Raw genomic sequence first — 22602 nt, 5'->3', positions numbered from 1 at the left:
CTAGTCCACAGACCCCTTGACTTGCTCAGGCAGCAGAAAAGCTTTCCTGGGCCAACCTTTGTCTTGGCACCTGTGGTCCTGGACAGCGAGGGCTGCTGGGCTTGTGGCAAAACCATTTGGATGTTGTTGGAAACCAACTGGGATAGAAATTTGGAAGCCATTCTCCTGGGAGTTGGCAGGGGCCAAAAAGGCACGATTATGCTTGGCATGACTGAACACTGCTGCTTCGGAGAAGAAGCAAAGGCCCAGTGAGTGGCCTGGGAGCAGAGGCCCTCCCGGGACCACAGTGCCCCTGCCGAGGACCCAGGGCTGTCTGTCTGATGAGGCCCAGACACTAGGCTCAAACAGCAGACCCCGGGCACAGGAAGCCCCTGGCACACAGTAGGTGTGGACTGATGAATAGACTGGCAGGGTTGCATGTGCCAGGCCCTTCCTACCCCCATGCCTTTGCACATGCTATTTCCTCCACCCTAACACCCAACCCTCTTTCTCCTCCAGCTCAGCAGCTCCCTCCTCCAGTCTGCCCAGCTCCTGCAAGCAGGTGGCTGCTTTTTCTACTGGGCTCCAAAGCTCTTTGTTCATGCTGGGGTTTTCCCCCCTTTTTTTGCTAATTGTTTTGATATAGTTTCAAACTTACAGAAAAGTTGCAAAAATAGTACAAGGAATTCCCATATACTCTTTTTTTAAAAATCTCTGTGTGATAGGTTTATTCAGTCAACTACTTTCATTTTCTTCTTTTTAAAATGAGGTATAATTGACATATTAGTTTCAGGTGTACAATATAACGATTCAGTAAGTCTAGTTAACATCCATCACCACACAGTTGCAAACATTTTTTTTCTTGTGGTGAGAACTTTCAAGATCTACTTTCTTAGCAACTTTCAAATATGCGATACAGTATTATTAACTGTGGTCACTACGCTGTACATCACCTCCTCATGACGTATTTATTTTATAACTGGGAGTTGGTACTTGGTGACCCCTTCACCCATTTTGCCCAGCCCCCATCCCTGCTTCTGCCTCTGGCACCACCAGTTTGTTCTCTGAATATATGAGTTCAGTTTTTCCTGTGAAGAATTGCCATATACTCTTTACCTAGATTCACCAGCTGTTTACATTTTAACCCATTTGACTTATCAATTTCTCTCTCTCTCACTCTCTCTCTCCCTTAATACACACACGTGTACACACACACACACTTCTGTCTAAACCATTTGTGTCCACGTGGCTTTCATTACACCTTTCACACTGAACTGTGATGCCTGTCTCCCCCACCCCACTCCCCCATCCCTAAACCTTGAACTCTTCCAAGGCAAGGGTAATGTCTCATTTACCCGTTTCCCAGCACGTGGCAGAGCCTGGCATGGAGGAGACAGTCAAGGGATGTCATCCAGTGGCAGAGAGCAAGTCGGGGCAATGACTCAAGGGGCAGAAGAGGGGAGGCATGGGTCAGTGCGGCCTGATGCAGGTGAGGGACCCCGTCAAGAAGTGCTTTCCTCACCCGTGTTTGCACCAGGAACCAGGGAGGGGGCCCAGCCCCGGCTCATCAAGTTCAGAAAGATGCTGAGAATCCTACCAGGCTTGGCTGGAACCTGCTGTGGACTAAAGTCCAAGTGACTTGGTCAAGCATCCAGTCTCCTCGGGGCTGAGTCAGGGCATGCACTCGCCAAGCCAGCCACATGCGAGGCAAGGGCAGTCGTGTTTGGAGGAGTCTGAACTCTTCCCATTCATCCATCCCCTCACTTTTGCATTTTCTGTTTTCTTCCCTAGTAAAATCCCTCCTGGAAAAGTCTCAATTTATCTCCACTGAACAAGAGACGGGACTTGTCCCTCCCGAGGCCACAGTGCTGCTCTTGGGGGGTCCACGGTTGATGAGGCCGTGCGGGGAGAGCACGGGCAGCATGACCTTGGGGGAGGGACCTCACTCCTCCGAGCCTCGGTCTCCTCACCTGTCAGTAGGACCTGCACGTGTGCTTACCTCATAGGGGCATCACCATTTAGGGTGGACCTTGACCCCAGAAAAGCCATCCGTGCTCACCAGCTGCTGTGATTTGGGGCAGCAGCCGGCTGGGCAGGCCTTTCTCACAGCCCCCAGGTTTAGGGGTTGGGGGGCTAGGCCAGTGCCCGCATTCATGGGCTGCCTGGCTGGGGTCCTGACCTCAGACCTGGAAAGGTAATAGCTCACAGGCCAGGCCATACTTGGAGGAGAAAAGGAGCCCCATTTGTTGAGGGCCTCCTTGGTGCTGCCTTGCATCCGACCACCCTCACGACAAGTCCGAGTGTGTAGTATTGTTCCCACATTACAGCTGAGATAGGAGGCCCAGCAGAGGGTGTGATGCACCTAGATCCGGGACCTGACGGCTCTTGGCATGAGTTCCCGGGCAAGGTCCATCCCCTGTCCTAGCCTCAGCGTCCTCCTCCCTGGCTGGGGGGTGGTGGGGCAACCCCAGGCCCCAGCTCCTGGACTTCCCATCAGGATTCAAAGATGATGTCTCCAAAGGCCTGCCTGACTCCCAGGGCACCTGGGGGTGGGAGCAGCTCTCTTACGGCCAGCACTGCCCGAGGCCGTACAGCTCCAACCCGCACCCCCTCCCCTCCCAGGCAGTGGAGACCCCCTGCTCCTGGCCTACAGAGGCAAGACTGACGGTGACATAATGGTAACTGGTGAGGACATGTGTAAGTCAGGGCCAAACTGTGCTCTAGGCTGAGAATCTGCCAGCAATTTGGTGAAGGTGGCATTGGAGGCAGCCAGGAATGGGGCAGCCGGTGGTTCTTGGCTGAGCAGGCGTGCAGGGCCAGATGTGGGATGATGGCCTCTGTGCGGTTCAGTCACTGCTTAATCCCGTGCCTGGGGCAGCACCTGCACGAGGTAGGTAACTGATAAGTATTCGTGGAATGAACGATGAGGGTTTGAGGGTGGGAGGGAGAGGCCAGGGAGTCTGGCAGAAGTTCAGTGCGGCCGTGAGCAGGAAGTGCTGGGGTCTCGGGGTGGGCCGGCCCGAGCAGCACGGGGAGAGGCGTGGAAGGCAGTGCAGACGCCTCTGCGCCTGCTTCCCTCCATCTGTAGACAACGCCGAGCCTTCCCCTGCCTTCTCACACCTTGCTCTGTGAGCTTGATCGTGTCCCTGTCCTGAGAGGGGACCCCATGAGCCCTGCGGCCCCTCTGGGCTCTGACTGCCATGTCGGGAGGCGATGTGGTGCACTGGTCGTAGCCGAGTGAGGATTCAGCCCAGGCTGTGTTTGCAGTCCCCGCGTGTCTAACCTCAGGGCACCTGACTGACGGGAACTTCAGGCTGGATCTAAGAAGTAGATGCTTTTCAGTCCTGGGCTGTGACTCCCTAACACCCGTGCTCTCACCTTTGTCTTCAATGTTGGCATCACTTTGGACCCAATGAGGGTGACAACATGCCTTTCTTCTGGGGACCTCTCAGGCCAGCTTTTGGTGCCATCCGATACATCACAGGAGGTCTGGGGAGGGGTTACCCCAGAGACACTTGGCACTGGGGGTTCCTTGAGGACAGACTCACCTCCGTCTCCCTCATGCTGGCATAGGGCCTGGCTCACAGCAGGTGGCTAACAAACGTCCGGTGAGGGAGGAGGTGTCTCTGCGCTAAGGAAGCTTTTAGCCCAATGGCAAATATGTGGACAAGTGGCCCTCAGGGGGTAAGTGCCCTGCCAATATTTGTTAGCGAATGAGTAAAATGGCATTAATCACCCAACAATAACATTCACAGTAGCTACTAAGTCTCAAGCTCCTACTCCAGGCCAGAGGCTAAGCACTTCCCACGTTTTATGTCATTAGATTTCCATACCCACCTGAAGAGGTCAGAACTATCGTCAGCCCCATCCTATGGACAGAACAACTGAAATCACACATTGAGGAAGTGGCAGAACCAGGACTAGATCTCAGGCCTGCCAGGCTGAGCATCCATGCTCCTCCCAATACCCACCTCTGTCTCCAGGAAGCTGGGAAAGGCCTGTTCTTGCCAGCTCTGTACTGGGCTCGAGGGGCGCAGAGGAGGTGGTGAGGGACAGCGTGGCCCCTGGAGCTTCCAGTCTGGCTGCAGACAAGACACTTAGAAGATGGAACAGTCCGAGTCCAACTCTGACTGCGCGGGGAGGGCAGGCCAGGCCAGCCAGAGCACCCGGGCTCCCAGGAATCCATGATGGTGGGAGGGATGCGCAGAAGTACCAGGGCCTGGCCTGCTGGGCCAGCGTTACTTTCCCCATGTTAGAACCGGGAAAGGTCACTACACTAGTAAGAGTCTTAACACGGCTTTGTCCAGCTCCAAAGCCTTTACTCTTTCCCCTGTCCTATATTGTCTCTTAAATCCAAAGAGGCTTCCTGGAGGTAGTTTCAAGAAAAGGTGAGCCTTTGCAGACAAGAGAGCAAAGGAGATTGGAAAGGCAGGCTGGGGGGCAGGGATGGGGAGATGACAAGGGCAGTGCCTTTCTCAGAGGCCGTGCCTCTCCTGCCCCACCTCCGGAGGACTCCCGCTGGGTCTGCTTTGGAAACATGTAAGTTATGCTCGGAATGACACTGCCATCAGGACACCTGCCTGATGCCCCCGGGGATCCCCACGCCCGTGGCTTCCTTTCTAGCCCAACTCAGCCTCATCTGTTTCTCCTCCAAACACTCCTTCCTGCTCAAATGTCTTTCCATCCAGCATCTGGGGAGACAACGCATGTGATGTGCTCAGAAGGGCACTGGCCTCGAGTGAGGCAGGCCGCGGTTCCAATTCCCTCTTGGCCACCGACTGGCTGAGGGACCCCAGACAAGCCCCCGGGCCTCACTTTTTCCTCCACAGAGCAGAGCTGGAGAGAGCTGGTTGCTCAGGTCGCCATGAGCTCATGGAAAGGCCCTGGCACATCGCAGGCCCTCAGAAAGGGTAGTTATCACTGGATCCCCAGGACAACTCTGAATTCCCGGCCCCAGGCAGGCTTAGCACCTTGGAAAAGATGGCAGTGATGTGGGACCTAGAGGACGCTCAGGATTTAGACCAATGGAGCCAGGGAAGAAGAGCGAGCAGGAAGAAAGGAGTTGGGTGTGGAATGGGGCAAATGGCATTATGGAAAAGGCAGAAGGCTGTAGGGCAGCTGCTAGCATCTTCGAGAGCTCTGCCTTTCCCTCGGCCGGCTCTGCTGTCCCAGGAGGACAAAGTCCTCCCCCTGCAGCTGGAACAGGCAAACCCCCAGACCAGGGAGCAGTTATCGACCAGGTCGCTGGGGAACCCCCCTCTGCCACCCTCACAGCCACACCACAATCCTTTTTCTGTGTCTCAGCGGTCTGCCAGGCGCCCCACTGGTGAGCAAGGCTCCAGCCGGGCAGAGGGGATGAGCCCTGGAGTCAAGGGATCGGGACCCAGGGCCAGTCATAAAAGGCTGGAGGAAACGCTGCCATCGGCTCTCGGGACACAGTGTCTCAGCCACATTCTTCAGGCCTTCTGGGGCCTCCTGTGCTGAGCACAGGCCCACTGCTCACCATCCCCCAGTGAAGAACCCACAAAAGGAACTGGACATGTCCCACAGCTGGTGGCTTCACACATGGAGGTGGGAAGAGATGGGCTGTATATTCCTGGGGGCTCCAGGCTCTGGGCTCTGGGCGGCAGGATCATGTCAAGGTTGAAACTCTGGAGCTAGGCTGCCTGAGTCCGAATTCTGGCTCCACCACTTCCTGGCTGGGTGTCCTTGGACAGGTGCTTCATGGCTCAGTGCCTCAGTTTCCTTATCTGTAAAACGGGGAGTGAAAGTGTCTACTTTGCAGGCGTGTTGTGAAGAGTATATAAATTATGTCAAGTGCTCAGACAGTGCCCAGCACAGAGTGAGCTCTCTCTAAGGTTTAGCTCGTCTTATTATGTTCCTTCCAGAACCTCTTCCTTCAAGCCCAAGTGGAGAGAACTATAGCGCCCTTGCTCCCGAGGCCAGGACAAGGGGGCCTGTAGTCCTGGCAGATGGGTGTTGGTTGGGGATGAGGCAGGGGTCTCCCTGAGCCACCTCACAGGGAGCCCTGCACCCAAGGCTACTAGCACTGAGGGGAGGAGGTGGGCCCAGAGCTTGGGGCAGGCCAGGGGCTGCCTGAGGGCCCAGAGAAGCAGAGGAGAAAGGAACATGCCAGGCCAGGGGCTGGGGCCACCCTGCCAGTCCCATCCACCCTACTATCTCCTGCTTTCCCTTCCCCCTTGGTCTTTGGGGCAAAGATTTGTGCTGGTTCAGGCCTGGAAATACCAGAAATACCAGAAACTAAAGTCGTCTCTCTCTGGGCGGCCACAGCACAAAACCAACCAACATGATCCTGCTATTAACCTCAATTAACTTGGAGAGGATTCCATCTCAGGCTGTCAAGGCCCCCGTGGCTCCAGCCAAGCCCCCTCATGCCGGCCCAGAGTGTCCAGGCCAGGGCAGAGGGTGGGCCGTAGAAAGTGGGTGGCGGGCAGTATCCCCAGCTCAAGGGCCGAACCGAGAACAGGGCGTCCTGGGCCATGGGGGCCTGAGCTGCCCCCAACCCCAGCGCTCGGCCTCCACTGCCTGTCCACAGACACGGGCACAGAGGAGGTGATTGTTTCTGTCTGACCACGGTGACTGCTCCCTAGGGCAGCCGAGAGCACCGGCCTGGGTGTCACAGAGGTAATTGCCAACCACGAGGCCAAAGCCTCCCCCCTTTGCTCCTGTGGACACAGACACTCCAGCAAGAGACAGAAGGACAGTCAGGGGCACACAGAGGCCCTCACAGGGCCCAGAGAGGAGCAGGGCCCGTCTGGTCACACACCCAGCCAGCCCTGTGCACATGTACCACACACACACGCGACACACACAAAGACACTCCCTCCCACCACCCACACCCCCAGAAAGGGTCTACATAGCAGCTACACCCCCTGAGGCACAGTTCCTAGGAGGATAAAAACACCCATTCAGGCAAGAGACAGGGCAGGCACCAACATAGAACCACCAAGAAGTCATGGGGCAGAAGGGAAAGACAGGCAGCAGAGGCAGACAGACCGGAGTTTGAGTCCTGGTTCTATCACTTGCTGACTGGACGACTGCGACCCACTTCCCCTCCCCAAACCCGCAATGTGCCATCTGTGAACTAAGCACAGATAAAGCTTCCGATGGTAGAGGGCATCCCCTCTTCAGCAGTGATCCTGGTAAGCGGTGGGGCCATTGTCATTACGGTTTACTCTTAGAGGTATAAGGAAGCAAGGTGGTCTCAGAAATGGGCCCAGCCTCAGCAGGAAGGGCTGGGGCAGGTTCCTCGGGCGGGGGACCCCATCAGAGCCTAGAGGGGCCAGCTGGGGAATAGGCACAAAAAGAGCTGGGTTGACAGGCCAGCCTGCTACTTCTGTAGCCTTGGAAAGTTAATTCACCTCTCCCATGCCTGTCTTGTCTCATAAAATGACGTTAACATCACTAACCTCCCGGAGAGGTTGTGAGAACAGTAACTGACGGTGCTCAGAGCACTGAAGCTGGACCATCCGGCTGCTCATGCTGTGTGGCCTGGGACAAGTTGGCTAATCCCTCTGAAAGCGGGATTAATAATTATACTCACCTGACGTGTGCGGGGAGGCTAAAAGACCAGCACACGTGAAGGCCGCAGGGCAGCGTCCGGCGTGTGTAAGTATGTTGGCCATTGGTGGGTAAGAACAAGCACCAGCTCGGCGTGACTCCTGCCCCACGGGAGTCAGCCTGCCTTGCTCTCTCCCTGGGCCTCCGTCGTTCAGGAGTCCCATCTACGCCTCTCCTCTAAAAAGGAGGGTGCCGGGAGGAGCACTGGGACCCAGCCCTGCCCTCCCTCTGCCTCCCTCCCACAGGGACTCGGGAGGCGGCGTTCGTGTACGCCATCTCTTCGGCAGGTGTGGCCTTTGCGGTGACGCGGGCGTGCAGCAGTGGGGAGCTGGAAAAGTGCGGCTGTGACCGGACGGTACACGGGGTCAGCCCACAGGGTAAGTGCGGGCAGTGGGGAGGGCATGCGTGGCAGGGCAGGGGCCGGGGCCCAGGCCCTCACTCACCCACGGACCCCGCATGCCCACCCCACCCAGGCTTCCAGTGGTCGGGATGCTCGGACAACATTGCCTACGGCGTGGCCTTCTCACAGTCATTTGTGGACGTGCGGGAGAGGAGCAAGGGGGCCTCGTCCAGCCGGGCCCTCATGAACCTCCACAACAACGAGGCCGGCAGGAAGGTAGTGCGTGCGGCCCCAGCACCCTCACGGCCGGCCGGGAAAGGGCGGGCTCGGCAATGTCCCCAGACGCTCTCCCCCGCCCCCACCTGCCCCTCAGAAAACACTTGTCGGGCTCTGGCCGGTACCAGGCACCTCCTATGGGGCGGGGGGCACGGGGAGGGAGCGGACAGGTAAGCAGGCATCACAGAACAGTGCACATAGGTGTGTCTCCATCCCTCTTTGTCACGCACACACCCCTAATAAGTAGCAGGGTTAGGATTTCTCTCTGTCACTGCGAAGACCGTGTGCTTAACTACAATACCATCTGCTCTCTCAGTACCTACTCGTCAAGGTTCCGGTGCAGGTTCAGTGCAGCCATCTTCCTCCCCAACACGTCACTTTTCCCTGTTTCGTATGACGCTGCCTTTAACATGTCTCTCCTCCATCAACTCCGAGTGCCCCAAGGGCGAGGACAGTATCTCTGTTCCCAACACAGCTTACCAGGCCACCGTGGCATACAGCAGGAGCTTAATACAGAGGAAGCATGACCGTACATCTTTCTCCAATTCTGCGCCATGCCCCCGTCTCTGCCCCCGCTCATCCGCCCCCCAGCAGCCCCTCCCCGGCCTCCCCTGACATCTCCTGATGGCCCCTCTCCCCTCCCCGCCCCCCGCAGGCTATCCTGACTCACATGCGGGTGGAGTGCAAGTGCCACGGGGTGTCGGGCTCCTGCGAGGTAAAGACGTGCTGGCGAGCCGTGCCGCCCTTCCGCCAGGTGGGCCACGCGCTGAAGGAGAAGTTTGACGGCGCCACGGAGGTGGAGCCGCGCCGTGTGGGCTCCTCCAGGGCGCTGGTGCCGCGCAATGCGCAATTCAAGCCGCACACAGACGAGGACCTGGTGTACTTGGAGCCCAGCCCGGACTTCTGCGAGCAGGACACGCGCAGCGGCGTGCTGGGCACGAGGGGCCGCACGTGCAACAAGACGTCCAAGGCCATCGACGGCTGCGAGCTGCTGTGCTGCGGCCGCGGCTTCCACACGGCACAGGTAGAGCTGGCCGAGCGCTGCAGCTGCAAATTCCACTGGTGCTGCTTCGTGAAGTGCCGGCAGTGCCAGCGGCTCGTGGAGCTGCACACGTGCCGGTGACCGCCGCCCGGCCCTGTGCCCAGCAACCACCTAGTGGCCCAGGGAAGGCCGATAATTTAAACAGTCCCGCACCACCCACCCCAAAAGATACTGGTTGTATTTTTTGTTTTGGTTTGGTTTTTGGGTCCTCGTGTTATTTATTGCTGGAACCAGGCAGGCGACCCCAAGGGCACCAGCTGGGGCCTCCCTGAAGCCTGGGCCTTTGTGGCTGCCACTGACCGAAGGGACTTTGCTTATGCCTCTGGCTGCCCACATGTGGCCACTGCTGACCACTCACTTGTTATCTGTACCTGTTTTTCCACTTGCAGACTTAAGGTGGGTAACGAAGTGTTGCAGACACAGGCCTACTGACCCTGCCATCTAGGGAAAGGGGCAGCCCTATGGCAGGGGGATGGTGCCATCTTGACAGCAGTTGCACCCCACACTTACACACGGACCCCGGGCAGCTTCAGCCTGGTAGCTTTGTCTCGCAAGCCCCGTGGAAAAGGAATGGGCAGACACCAGGTCCAGGGCAGAAGGTTAATTTCAGGCCTCCATGAGCAGCCGGAGGTTCAATCTCTGTGGAACCCTCCAGGCAAGAACAGCAGATGAGGCGAGAGCCAGTGAAGGCTGCAGTGCCCCCACCCTTAGCCCAGCCGCCAGGCCTCCCCTCAGAGAGGGGGACCCTCACTCCGTGGTCCCTCCCAGGCAGGAATACGGCTGCGTCCTGGATCAGAGACCCCAGCTGGGCCTTCACAGTGACGCCGTGAGCGTCGCTCCACGGTGCTGCTCCTCCATGAAACTAAGGATGGAAACGCCACACGCACACGGGAGAGGGCCACGTGAAAAAGCCATCTCCCAACTTTTATTTCACTCCCTTAACCGAATCTATTGAGCAAATACTGTTTTAGGCCCTGTACTGGGCCATCTCACTGGATGACCACAGCAATCCTGGGAGGCCAACAAGACAGGGATGCATGCCTGTGCCCATTTTACAGGAGAAAGGGCAAGGCTCAGCTGGGTCCCAGAGCCAGTAGAGGCAGAGGCAGAGCCAGAAGAGCCCCCCAGCCAAGGCTCCTCCTGGACTCCTGTACCCAGAGGCCCAGGAACTGTAGGTCCCCCTGGGTCTGAGCCTCAGGGATGGGGCTCTGGCTGGAGGAAAAGGGGCTGGAAAGCAGCAGGAGCCACAGACCACAGGCTGAGCCAGAGCCCACTTGGTTCCCAAGGGAGGGCAGAGCAGGCTCTGAGGGAAGAGGTGGACAGTGGGAAGGCTGACGAAGTGAGGTCTCGGCAGCGGAGGGTACCGAGGGTACTGAAGCAGAGCCCCCAGAGCCAGCACCAGCAGCCTGGGCCTGGCCCTGTGCACCAGCCAAACCATCAGGAGCCCAGCCCAAACTTCTGTGCGCAGGACCTGCACACAGCAAGCCCTGGCCTGACCCAACTGCTTCTCAGGCGGGCTCCCAACCACCAGAGGACCTCACTCTCAGCCCTCTCTCCAGGCTGCACCCACCCTGGGGCTTTCAGCTCCTGGTTTGAGGTCCTAAACTCCAGGCTCCAGGTTCTCAGACTCCAAGTTCTTGGCTCCAGGGTTCAGCGTCTGAATTCAAGGTCCCAGATCCAGAATACGGGCTCCAGCCTGTAGACGCTCTCCCCCAGGCCTTGCGGTTTGTGCCTCCTGGTGTTGGCTCCCTCACGAAGACAGGGTCAACACCCTCGGCCCCCAGCCAAGCTCTCTGCTCATGTCCATCCAAGAAGAAGGCCAAAACCAAGTGAGAGGCTGGACCCACATTCAAATGTGGGGATAATCTTGGGGCAGGCAGGCTCTGATGTGGATGAAAGCTGAGCCGACTGTGTCCCCACAGCTGCCCAGCTGGGCTCACTGCTCCTCTGGTGGGCTCTGTTCAGCTGTCTGCTCAGAGCCAGGCAAAATACTATCCCTCACTGGCAGAGGCCCGACCCACACAAAGGAAGCAGTGGAGACCCCTCCCCCACCCCTAAGTCCTGTCCCCAGAGCCAGGGCACTAGTAGATTCGGGCTGGATGCTGGTATGATGGGCACTGCCCCAGGAAGAAGAGAACGGATCTGCGCTTATTCATAGGCCTCACCTTTCCACCTACCAGGGGGCTCCTCAAAGTTGATCCTCCCGGCATTCTGAAGGGTGTAGCCTCGGTGAAGCAGACTAGATTCTAGGAACCTCTGCCCAGCCCTACCACCACTGCCACCAGCACCCCAAAGGCCAAAGGGATCCACAGCTGCAGGAAAACGGAGCTTCCTTGGACACACCCAGCTCTAAACTGTCCAGCAGAACAGTTTAAAGAGGAACCAGCACAGGACTGACATAGCCACGCATCCTGGAAGCTGGCCAGAGGGTTCAAGCCCTGCCCGAAACCCTCTCCACTGGTCTTACCGCAAGGCAAAGGTGCCCTCGGAGGCCTAGGGCTGGACAAGCCCCAGCTCTGGATGCTGCTACCCCCTCTGCTGCCCCCACCTCGTCCCGATTTTTATACTAGGCTCCTTGCCTTTGTGACATCCCCATGAAATAGTCTGGTGCACGATAAAATGATTATTTCTTTATCTTGCAATTGTGGCAGTGACTTTTTCGTAGAAGAGGGAGAAGAGCAACTTGGGGAAGGACATGGGAAAAGCAGATAAACATTATCAAATTCTAGAAATGGGGACACCCTTTGACCCCTCTCCTTCTGAATATCTAGTTTGAATTCACCTTTAACACCCAGAGGCTGTCCACATTTCACTGAGCCATGCATGATCAGCTGTTCAAACCTTGGCCTAATCCAAGGTCTCAGAACGCTTCTTGGGCATTGATTTGGAAAGGAGGGACAGATACGATGACAGAGGAGGGTGTGGTAAAGTGGATGTCGATTGAGGAAGTGGGGGACAAATAGAAAAGAGTTTAGTTCCTGCCCAAGGACACAAGGATTCAAGGCCTGTGACTAAAAGTAAACTCCAAGATTAGAGCCCAGTCAGAATGAGGAGTTTGGATGGAATACTCCATATAACTCAAGTCACAGCTGCTGGGGAGACCCAAAGTGGCTTCTCAGGAACCTCAGCCTAGTGGAATGAAGTCCTCAGCCTTACCAAGGGGGCCATGGTCCCACACCCACACTCCGCCCCTACTGCAGTAAACCCACACCAGCCTGGGAACAGTTAGGCTACTATGTGCTTGGCTTTCCAAAAATTTAATGGGGTATAAAAGGGCCAAAGCAAAGTGCTTTCAGGATAGCAGTGGTACACACAAATTTGTGAAGCATTGGGGAGGGGATGGGGTCTAGAGTATGGGAGGATAGAAAAGGAAACATCCGCAAATCAGGGTCAAACGCAGAGAGAAAGAGACTGGTGATATAGAGGGTCCAAGATGGTAGAGCAAAGAGGTGGGGATGTCCGTGCCCAACCACCTTCCAGAACTGGGAAAAGGACCTAGGCTTTGCAATCACACCGACCTGGGTTGGAATCCCAGCACTGTCACTTCTTCACTATATGGAACCTTGAACAACTCTTTGTCCCTCTCTGGAACTCCTTTTCTTCATTTGTAATATGGGGCTGCTCCCCCTGCCCCAACTCCATTCATCATTTGGGGTTAAATAATAATAGAATCTATTTCTTGGGGATGTTAAATAAAACGTGTGAAGCTCAACAAATGGCAGCTATTACTATAAATATTATTATTCCCTTTTCAGGAATGCAGTGGGCAGTTAAGGGAGCTCTAAGATGGAGGGGATCCGAGGGAGGATGAGACGAGGAGTGGGATAGGTTAGGGGCTGAAGGCAGGTGTGCCCCAAGACTGTGGTCCTACTTTGGCCCCATCCCAGAGATCAGAAGCAGGCGGGTGTCTCAGGGCAGAGATCTCCAGGCAGGAAACCGAAAATCCAAGGGATCGGGGTACCCAGGGAGCAAAGCAATGGCAAAGCTGCCCCTAGGCACCAACAGGAGAGGCTGAATCCAGGCTCCAATGTGGGTGAGAGGCAGGACTAGGACAGGGAGTGGGGGTGAAGGAGGCCATAGTCAGAAGTAGAGGTGGGTGTGTCGGAGCTGTGGGAAGCTTATGCAGTGGGGCCCAGGGGCTCCACCTGTGAGGGTGGAAGGTTTCCAGGGCTCCCAGGCCAGGTCTGCTCGCAGAGAGGCTGTGTCCAGATCCATCCTTGACAATGCCCTCAGACTCAGGCCTGAAGGTTTCTGAGAAGGTTGTGAAACCGTGTGATAATAAAGTGGACCTCCTTCTCAGCTCCTTTGTGATAGCCACTACTCCAAGGAAGTCTTGGGGAGACCAGAGGCAGAGTTTAAAGTGGATCTTGGGCCAAGAAAGGGCCAGAGAACACAGGAAAGTGAAGGGTAGAAGGAAGTATAGGGAAGGTTCTGGGCAACTGACAGGGGCTAAGAAAGGCTGAGTGAGGAAAAGGCAGCGGGTAGGAGGGCAGACACAGAAATAGAAAGATACCAGAAGAAGGAGAGGAAGGTGCTGAGGGACCAGAAGGCATCTGGGCAGAGGAGCCCAGCAGCTTCCTAGCAAGAGGAGAAAACGCTGAGCTTCAGGAGAAGGCATCTGACTCGAGAAGGTCTAAGGGATGGGGGGAGGGGGCGGAGTGTGGCCTGGCCTGGCCTGGCCCAGGCGATGACTTCATAGGCATCTCCCCCCATTCCTTCCTGAGCCGCCAGCCCTGCTGACCCCCTGCCCGCATCTCAAGGGTCTAGGCCAAGCAGGCGCTGACAGGGGAGAGAAGGGGCCCTTCTGGGCCAGGTCCCCAAGCCTGGCATAGTGCCTGCTGGGGAGGAGGGGCCTAGAGGCCCAGCCCTTGTCAGCATCCCGGCCGGCACTTTGGAGGCAATTAGCAGCCCAGCTGAGCTAATCCCCCGCCTGGCGAGGCCAACACAAACAGGCCCAGGCCGGGTACACACTCGCCTCCCTGTTTGCTGAGGGGCCCGGTGGTCTGCCAAGAACAACACCAATAACCTGGGGCCTTCTCGAGGTTAAGAGGAGGACCGGGGCTCGCTGAAGAGCTGACAGTGCCTGACAGAGCATACTCTGGCCAGGTGCCCTGGCTGCCCCAGAAAGGCAGCCACTGTTCCCAAGCCTTTGGCCAGCCAGGAAGAGGAAGCTGGACACAAGGAGCCATATACTCTGATTCAGTGCCCACCCCCACCCCCAGCCCTGCCACCTGTGAGCGAGAAGGGCCAGCCCGGGCTTGTGCTGCCTCAGCCAGCCCCACAACTGAGGCCGGCAGGGGCCGGGCCCTCTAGGCAGGACTCGAGGATTACATGCTCCACGCTGGACACGGGAACCCAGAGGCAATTCAGACCTGGACCCTGCCCTCAGGGGCTCACAGTCTAGCGAGAGAACAGACTGCGTAGGACCCTGCAGCAGGGCCGGTCTCTAGCCGCACTGGCCACTTCCCCAACTTGGAAACGCCATGGCAGAACTCCCACAACTGACAAGGCAAAGGTGGACCCAGAAGAAACAAACTGAGGCCCAGAAATTGATAAATGGGGAGACAGGAGGGATCCAGAACCAACTTTGGCACAGACTGGTCCCGGTTCAAGCCAGCAACCACTGGGCGAGCCCAGAGACAAGGCCCTGCTCTGCATCCCCGCTTCTCAATTCCAGCCCAATTTCACCTTCATCAGCCCGTGGCCTGGGAGCATCTCTGTTCCGAGCCAAACCCTCTATCCTCAGTTTGGTTCCTCACCCCCACAGGTATGCATGGACTTCGCAGCAACATCAGGAGCCACAGCCCCTTTGAAGGGTCTACTTGGGAAAGCGACATGGCCTCCTGCCTGGCCAGGCCCCTTGCGACACTGCTGATCATCAATAGCCAACACCATCACCGTTTACTGAGCATCTACTGGCTGTGGGGCCAGACCCACACCAACACTGCCTACCGGCACTATCCCATGTCATGGTCACAAGCGAATAATGGAACAGGAACACTTCCTGTCGGATAAATCAGCTGGGAGGCAGCGGCACGATTTACCCCCACGTTACAAATAAGGACACTGAGGCCCACAGAAGGGAAGACTTGCGTACCGCCAGCGCCCAGACCTCCAGGCTCCTGGTCAGGATGTAGTGTGTCACCAGGCTCCACCCACAAGCCTCTTCATTTTTCTTCACCCCACCCTGGCCTAGACCCTTCCGGGTCAAAAAGCCTCAAGAGTCTTAAGCCTACCCCTCCCCACAAAAATAGCATTATCTGTCTCTGGCTGGGCTATGCTCAACTCTGTCACTCTGCTGGGAACCTACACATGGCTATGTAGACAGCTTTCTCTAGGGCAGAGGGTGAGGAAGGCTGGAGTCACTCTGCTAAGGTGGACAAAGCCACATCTGGAAACAGCAGCCCTGCCTCCTACCCCCTGCCCTAGCTGATGTGGCAGACTAGGTCCGGTTCCAAGCCTGCCAGACAGGCTGTCAGGATCCTGCCCACCACAGGAAGGGGCTGACAATCCATGATGTGAACTCCCTTTGGGCTGTTCCCATACCTGGCTCTAGAGCATCTAGCCTTGGACCAAGGTATAGATGAATAGATGAGTCCTTTTCCCTTTCAGTTCAGCCAAAAGGGGAGGTATTTTTCAAAAAGATCTTTTACTAGGAAATTGAAGGAAAACAAGTAGATTATAAGTACACAGAAACAAGCAGATTCCTAAGCAGGACTTTAACCAGCACCTAACCAGAGCCCTGTGGACGCCACTTCTCCCTTCTCTCCTCATGAAGCCTCCTTCTAGACACCGGGACACGGGGTCGGGGTGGGGTGTCATTCTAGCTCCACTGCTGGCAGCCTGTGGAATCTGAAGCAAGTTAGTAAACTCTAAATCTCATCGGTACAAGAGAGATGAAGATAACGACAGAGCCAGGACTGAGCTCGCGTCTGACTCCAAAGCTTCTATTCTGTACAGCCTCCCCACCCTGCCCCCACCACTATGGCTTTCAGAGGACCACACAAAACACTGAATGGGGAAGTGCCTTGTGGACTGGGAAGGGCTGTAAAGGACATTGACGGCTGTCATAAGCCAGCACCCTGGCTCTTTAAGAATGAGGGAAAGCGTTCTATGGGGGTGTGGGGATGGCATCGTAGGTTCCCGTCCCATGAGGTTTAGATGACACGAGAATCTGCGGGGTCTCTCTTCTCCTGGGAGTCTTCCCACCGCTCCTCCTCCCTCCTTTCAGCACCTCCGGCAGCCTGCGCGTCCTGCTCACCCCCTTCTTGGACCTGCGGCTGGAGCCACCTGGGAAACTTCAGAAATAGCTGACGGTTATCACAGCCAGGACAGGGCGAGCTGCTGCCCCTCGGATTCATCACAGAGCTGGAGTGGATCCAGAGAAGTGACCAAGAGGATGCAGGGCTGCTGCTACGAATTCAGACTGCTTCAGTCCACAGAGAGAGAGGCAGAGGGCTCATTCAAATCGTAAGTGGATAAGCAAAGGGGACTCTGCAATCATTCTTCAAAAGAACAGGCACGCGGGGCGCCGGAAGAAGCCTGAGCTGCAGTTGCACAGATCCGGGACTGAACCTCTTCTAGGCCTCTCGCTAGCAGGGTGACCTCGGATACGTTAACCCCTGTGAGTCTCAGCTTCCCCATCTATGCCATCTCAGAGGCTACTGTGGGAAATGGACCATAATGTAGGTGGCTGTCCAGTAAAAAGTTCTCTGTCCCAGTCCCTCCACTTTGACCTGGGACACGTGTTCTCCCCTTCTCCCTTCCCACCTAGCCAGGTACCAAAGCCACCAGCCACGCATACCCCAGCCCTCTCCTCTCAGCACCAGGGGAAGCTCAACGTGTCATATGATTCCTAGGCCCCGTGCTGCTCGGGTTCCCCGTCTGCAAGCCCCGCAAGGCTTCAGTTAGATAGGAGGCCCCCAGCTCGGTGAGGAGAAAGGCAGGTTATTCCCCTCCAACTTGCCCTCAAGGGTAAGAGCTCCGTCCAGTTCACCCAGCAGAGGCTTCAGCTCATTAGCAAGAAAGGGGTTCTCAACCTTTAACCTATGCCCCCCTGCCTTTGAGCAACAAAACCCTTGCTTTGTTAGTTCTATGTGACATTTCAAAATAAATCTTGTGACTAAAACAAGCACTTCAAATCACATACACCATTTGTCCCCTGGCTATTCTGGTGATACTACTTCCCCTCAAGGGAAGTGTAGTGGTCAAAAGCTCTGGAGTCAAATAATCCCAGCTCTACCATGTCCTAGCTGTGTACCTTGGGTAAGTCATTTAACCTGTTTCCTCAGTTATAAATTGAGCTACCGTGAAGATAAAGCACATAACGCACTTAGCACGTTGCCAGTGCACAGCTGGTGCTCAGCCATTAGCCATCACTACTGCTGTTAACAGCAGAGGAGGCTCCCGTTGATGAGCCAGATGCGTCAGGGTGCGCTCCCCAGACTTCAGCTGGCAGAGGATACACTGCACAGAAAAATGGGTGGGTGCCCCTTTTACAGACCCGTGCTCCCCTGAAGTACCTGTCACACTGTGGCACACACACTGCTGCTTCTAATGTTCACACCCTCCTCCTCAGACTGTGAGCTCCTTCAGGGTGGGATCTGCATCTTCTATTTTACATGGCAGGGGGCAGGGGAGTGTCAGGAAGCATTGAATAAATGTCAAATGACCCGAGGCATGCACTCTAGGAAAAAATGCAATGCAGCCACCTGCCAAGCACTAGATGGCACAAGGTGAGCTATTGGACTGATAAAGGGCAGCAGAGGAGTGGGCTCGAATCCTTGAAAGCTCTAAAACACTACAGCTCTATGGCTGCTACTCTAGATTCCTTCTCTAGAACAACGGAGTCAGGAGAGTAAACTATCTCCATCCACTACTACCCCTGGATTACAGGACCCCACCGCCCTTTCAAGGCCCCGGAGAAAAGCCCGGCCTGAGCCCACAAGCCCTGGTCCCTGCACAAGGCCCCCCGGAGAGCCAGCTCACATGGCTTTGTTATAAATGATGCCCTGACAGCCATCTGACCCACTGTCTCCTGGTCTCCCCATCTCCAAGTTCCTGATGCCTCAGCCAAAGACAACAGTGAGGACTCTTTTCTTCAGGGCCCAGAGTGGAAGGCTCCCCAGCACCTGGGAGCAGCTGGAAGTTGGAACTCAAGGACTCATCGCTGCTGGTCTCCCCATCTCGAGCCAAACACATCCGTAAACAAGCCTTCTCAGTGGCTCCCTGCAGCTGCTCCCCAGGAGTCAAAAGGGAGAGAAGCAGGCTAGAATCAGGGCGGCCCAAGGCTTACAAGTGAGAACTGAACCAGGCGGGGCCTGCTCTGAAAGAAGGCCCCTTGGTATGGCCAGGCCTGCGCTGGTGGCCTTGTGCCCAGATCCTTGGATGGGTTCACCACTGCCCAGGACTGCTGCCCTGTGCCAGGCTGCTGGGACCCCAAGAGGCATAGGGTCTGTGTCACACTGCTGTAGGTCCCACTGTTTTACAAGCTGGCAGAGAGAAAGAACTTGCTGGGGCGGAGATGCCTGGATGCTGGGCTGTTGTGCGTGATCCTGTTTGCTATAAAACAGCCAGACATTCCTAGGACCTGGAATCGCGCCGAGGCCATGGAGCTAGCCTTCCCGACCATATATCTCCAGGCGGGGGACAGGCCTGAGACATCTGAGATAATAAAGACATGATTGTCTCAGCCCTGGGGCTTGTCTCCCCTTTGTCCCAGGGCCCAGCAGCCAGCAAGAAGTTTAAAGACATCCACCCCCTTCTCCTGGGAAAGTACAAATGCATCAGATTCTATAGCCCCTGGGGTGAGCTTCCCAAGAACCAGGCCTGGGATTCCTGCTCTCAGCTCACCAGAGCAGAAGACAATTCAGGGTCCATCCCGTGGCAGCACACAACTAAGTGGAACGTAGAGCACTCATTTGGGGAATAGGCCATTCTCTGTGCATACATCTCAATCTTCACCAGCCCTACAACAGAGGAACTCTTGAATTTTAGGGATGAAGAAACTGAAGCTGAGAGGGGTTAATGCACTTGTCCAAAGTCACAGGTATTCAAAAGCAGATGGCTTCAAACCTAGATCTGCTTTACTCCAAAGCCTGCAACCTCCGTGTTAACTCTAAAACTCCTCCACAACCCCAGACTCCTTTTTAATGCTCCTTCTTCCCTAATGTCCAACTGCTCAATTCCAAAGCAAGAAGGTTTACCCTTTAACATCTGAAGGGAAAAATTCATGAAGGAAGCAAAACCCAGACTCCGAATCTAGAAGCCAAAACAGCAGTTGCCAGCCTGGTTTCCCCAAGTCATTTCTACCTCAATCTGACCAAGTGACGACCACCTCCTATCCCAAGGGAGGGTGGCTTCACAAGGGAAAATAGACGTGAGAGGTGCCGAGGATGAGCCCCAGCCGTTTTGTGAATCGGTGGAACGCCAGTCCTAGCTTTCCTAACCACAGGACCCACTGAGTGGAAAGGGGGCATCATCCACACGGAACGGTGGGCTCACGGAGAGGGAGCACTGGACGCAGAACCAAAAGACTCTGATTCGATCTGTGAATCTTACAGACGCTCAACTCTAAGCCAGTTTTCCCATTTGTAAAATAAACACCTGTTCTACTTGCCTCACAGGCTTTTCTGAAGATGAACACAAAAGCATTTTATCAACAGCTTTACAAATAGATGGTATTATGACCCATGCGTGGTTTCTTCCCCTGTTGGTTTCTTTTGCATTCCTGGCTCCCCACTCTTCTTGCTGCCTTTCTTCCGATCAAACATCTGAACTGACTATGTGCTTAACACCATGCTGGATCCAAGGGTACGAGGAGAGGCTCACACACAGGGTAAGAGAAGATGACAGAGACATAAGACCAGACAGTGTGAGACCACAGCCAACTGGCTCCCAACAAACTGAAGAGCCAGGCCCGCTGAGGAATGGCCAGGGTCTCGTTAAGCCTCAGGCCTGCCCAAGTTCCTCTCAGCCTGGCTGTGGGGCCCTAGGACTAAAAGTTTAGCTTTCCCCTAATTCAGACATTCATCTGCCCATAGGCAAGGATACAGACATGATCTTTCAAGGATACTTCCAGCCCCAGGGCCCCACCAATCTGCCACTAAAGTCCTTGATTTTTCCATCCTCTATTCGTGGGCCTTACCAAATTAAAGAGCCTCAACTCTACTAGATATAAACTTCCCTCCTTGGGAGCAAAAGGGCACTAGGCAAAACCAAGCAGTAGGAAATCTTTCAGAATGCCCCCAGGGAAAAGCTGAAAATCCCCCTTACCCACCCATTTTGGCCATCTAGCCTCAGAACTCTTAAGACGACATGGAGGTCATCTCATCTGATGGTCCCAGTGTACACCCTTCAGGAGTTCTCTGCTTACACACATTCCAACCAAGCCCAACAGCCCTGAAATAAACCAATTCCCTCCAACTCCCATGCCACACACAGATGTTTCACTCTCCTCTGGCAGCCCAAATTCGATGCTGCTGCTTGTAGGGACAGAACATATCTGTCTATACAGAACATGTCTGTCTATACATGTCTGCAAGGTCCCCAAAGACAGCCTGCACGAAGGCTTGGTTCATGATCCAATTTAAAGAAAAAAACTTAGGGGGAATGAAGACTGATGCTTGGCTGAAGGTTAACTGAAGGATATTCAGTTATTTGAGAAATGAGAAGCAAGATCATTGGCTCTGGAGGGTAGTAATGGGTCTCAGAATTGAAGTACAGGCTGCAGGTATGGATGACAAGACACTGTGGGCAGTGGGCTCTTTTCCCAGCAGTTTGAGAATTTGTACTCTCTTCCCAGGGGCAATGAGAAAGGCAGAAACTCAAGAAGCCTTGCTAAGTCTCAGGTGCACAACCAGCCAGACTCTTCTTGCTGTTCCTCTGCCATCTAGTGGCTCCTCTGGAGCACTACAGGTCCACCTTGTGGCCATTTTCCTCAGCCCCTCCAATATCTTCCTAAATAATGGTACCACTTAGACAGCCAGGCATTATGCTGATGCTGTATCTACATCACTCCTGGTCTTCATAACACTGCAAGGTGGGTATTGATTCCACTTTTCAAACAGGAAAACCCAGGCTTACCGAAGTCAAGTCACTTGTCCAGGGTTACACTGAGAGTCAGTGGAAAATATGATGGCCATCCTCATGCCTCCAGCCCACCTGGAGGAACAGAAGGCCCCAGAACTAAAAATAATCTCAGTTCTTCCATAAATCCCTACATGCTCCAAGTTCCTCAGAGTTAGTTACCATCCTGGTCAAGTAGATGGTACCACAGCCTCCTCCAGCCCCAGGATACACGGGGCACAGCACTGGGAATTGAGCAAATCACCCCACTTAATCTCTCTGTCTGCGAACTGAGAGGCCACACAAAAACATCTACACAAATGCTCACAGGATCGTGACACATAATAGCCAAAAGGCAGAAACAACTCAGGAGTCCATCAAGTGATGGATGAATTTAGACAAAATGTTATCCATACAATGGAATATTAGCCGCAAAAGGGAATGCATTTCTGATACATGCTAAAATATGGAGGAACCTTGAAAACATTATGTTCAGTGGAAGAAACCAATCATGAAAGACCACAACATCGTATGATTCCATGTATATGAAATGCCCAGAATAGGCAAATCTATAGGAACAGAAAGTAGTATCAGTGGTTGCTTAGGGATGGAGGAACTGGGGGTGGGGGGAGGAGGGTTTAGGAGGTGATAGCTAAGGGGTACGGGGTTTCTTTCTGAGGTAAAGAAAATGTTTTAGGGACTTCCCCAGCAGTCCAGTGGTTAAAGCTCCATACTTCCACTGCAGGCTGCGTGGATTCGATCCCTGGTCAGGGATGCCACGCAGCACAGCCGGAAAAAAAAAAAAGAAAATGTTCTAAAATGTATCATGGTCATAGTTGCACAACTGAGTGAATACATAAAAACCAATGAAACTTCCAGTTATAAGATGAATAAGTACTAGGGATGTAATGACAACATGGTAAATATAATTAACGCTGCTGCATGGTGTATATGAGAGTTGCTGAGAGTACATCACAAGGGAGACATTTTTTTCTATTTAATTTTGTATCTACATGAGACGATGTTCACTAAACTTACTGTGACAATCATTTCATGCTGCACGGAAGTCACATCATTACACCGCACACCTTAAATTTCTAGTGCTGGATGTCAGTTACGTCTCACAACTGGAAGAGGAAAGAAACACTGAACTGCACCCCTTAAATAAGTAAACTGTACAGTATGTGAATTATATCTCAATTGTTGCACCACCACCACCTCCCCAGAGTAAGAAGGCTGGTCTCAATAACCTCTAAAGGCCTTTCCGGTTGTCATTTAGGGGACAGAATCATCTATCACTGTCAGTCCAGCACTGATT

General features: G+C 54.7%; 1 protein-coding gene and 1 long non-coding RNA gene across 7 annotated transcripts in view; one reads left to right on the top strand and one right to left on the bottom strand.

Moving 5' to 3' along the window:
* Nucleotides 1-11852, top strand: part of WNT4 (Wnt family member 4) — a 28576-nt gene extending 16724 nt beyond the window's left edge. For 2 of the 5 annotated variants that reach the window (XM_032632805.1, XM_032632796.1), the window contains exons 3-5: nucleotides 7806-7937; nucleotides 8034-8176; nucleotides 8931-11852. In XM_032632805.1, the coding sequence (XP_032488696.1) occupies nucleotides 7806-7937; nucleotides 8034-8176; nucleotides 8931-9299 (644 nt within the window). In that variant the 3' untranslated portion in view covers nucleotides 9300-11852. Of the gene's footprint in view, nucleotides 1-7805; nucleotides 7938-8033; nucleotides 8177-8831 lie in introns of all 5 variants that reach the window. The other 3 variants (XM_032632777.1, XM_032632769.1, XM_032632788.1) reach the window with 2 other exon arrangements.
* LOC116754297 lies at nucleotides 789-8985 on the bottom strand. 2 transcript variants are annotated; one of them, XR_004350038.1, is made up of 3 exons: nucleotides 8847-8985; nucleotides 8496-8682; nucleotides 789-5729 (listed from the first exon to the last, which is right to left on the bottom strand). It is a non-coding gene; the product is annotated as an uncharacterized LOC116754297 (long non-coding RNA). The 2 variants fall into 2 exon arrangements; XR_004350036.1 differs by having other exon boundaries at nucleotides 8500-8682.
* Nucleotides 11853-22602: the final 10750 nt, after the last annotated feature.

This window comes from Phocoena sinus, chromosome 1 (assembly GCF_008692025.1).
Source record: "Phocoena sinus isolate mPhoSin1 chromosome 1, mPhoSin1.pri, whole genome shotgun sequence".
NCBI lineage: Eukaryota > Metazoa > Chordata > Mammalia > Artiodactyla > Phocoenidae > Phocoena > Phocoena sinus.
Note: the sequence above shows the minus strand (reverse complement) of the source record. Positions and strands in the feature narration are given on the sequence as shown.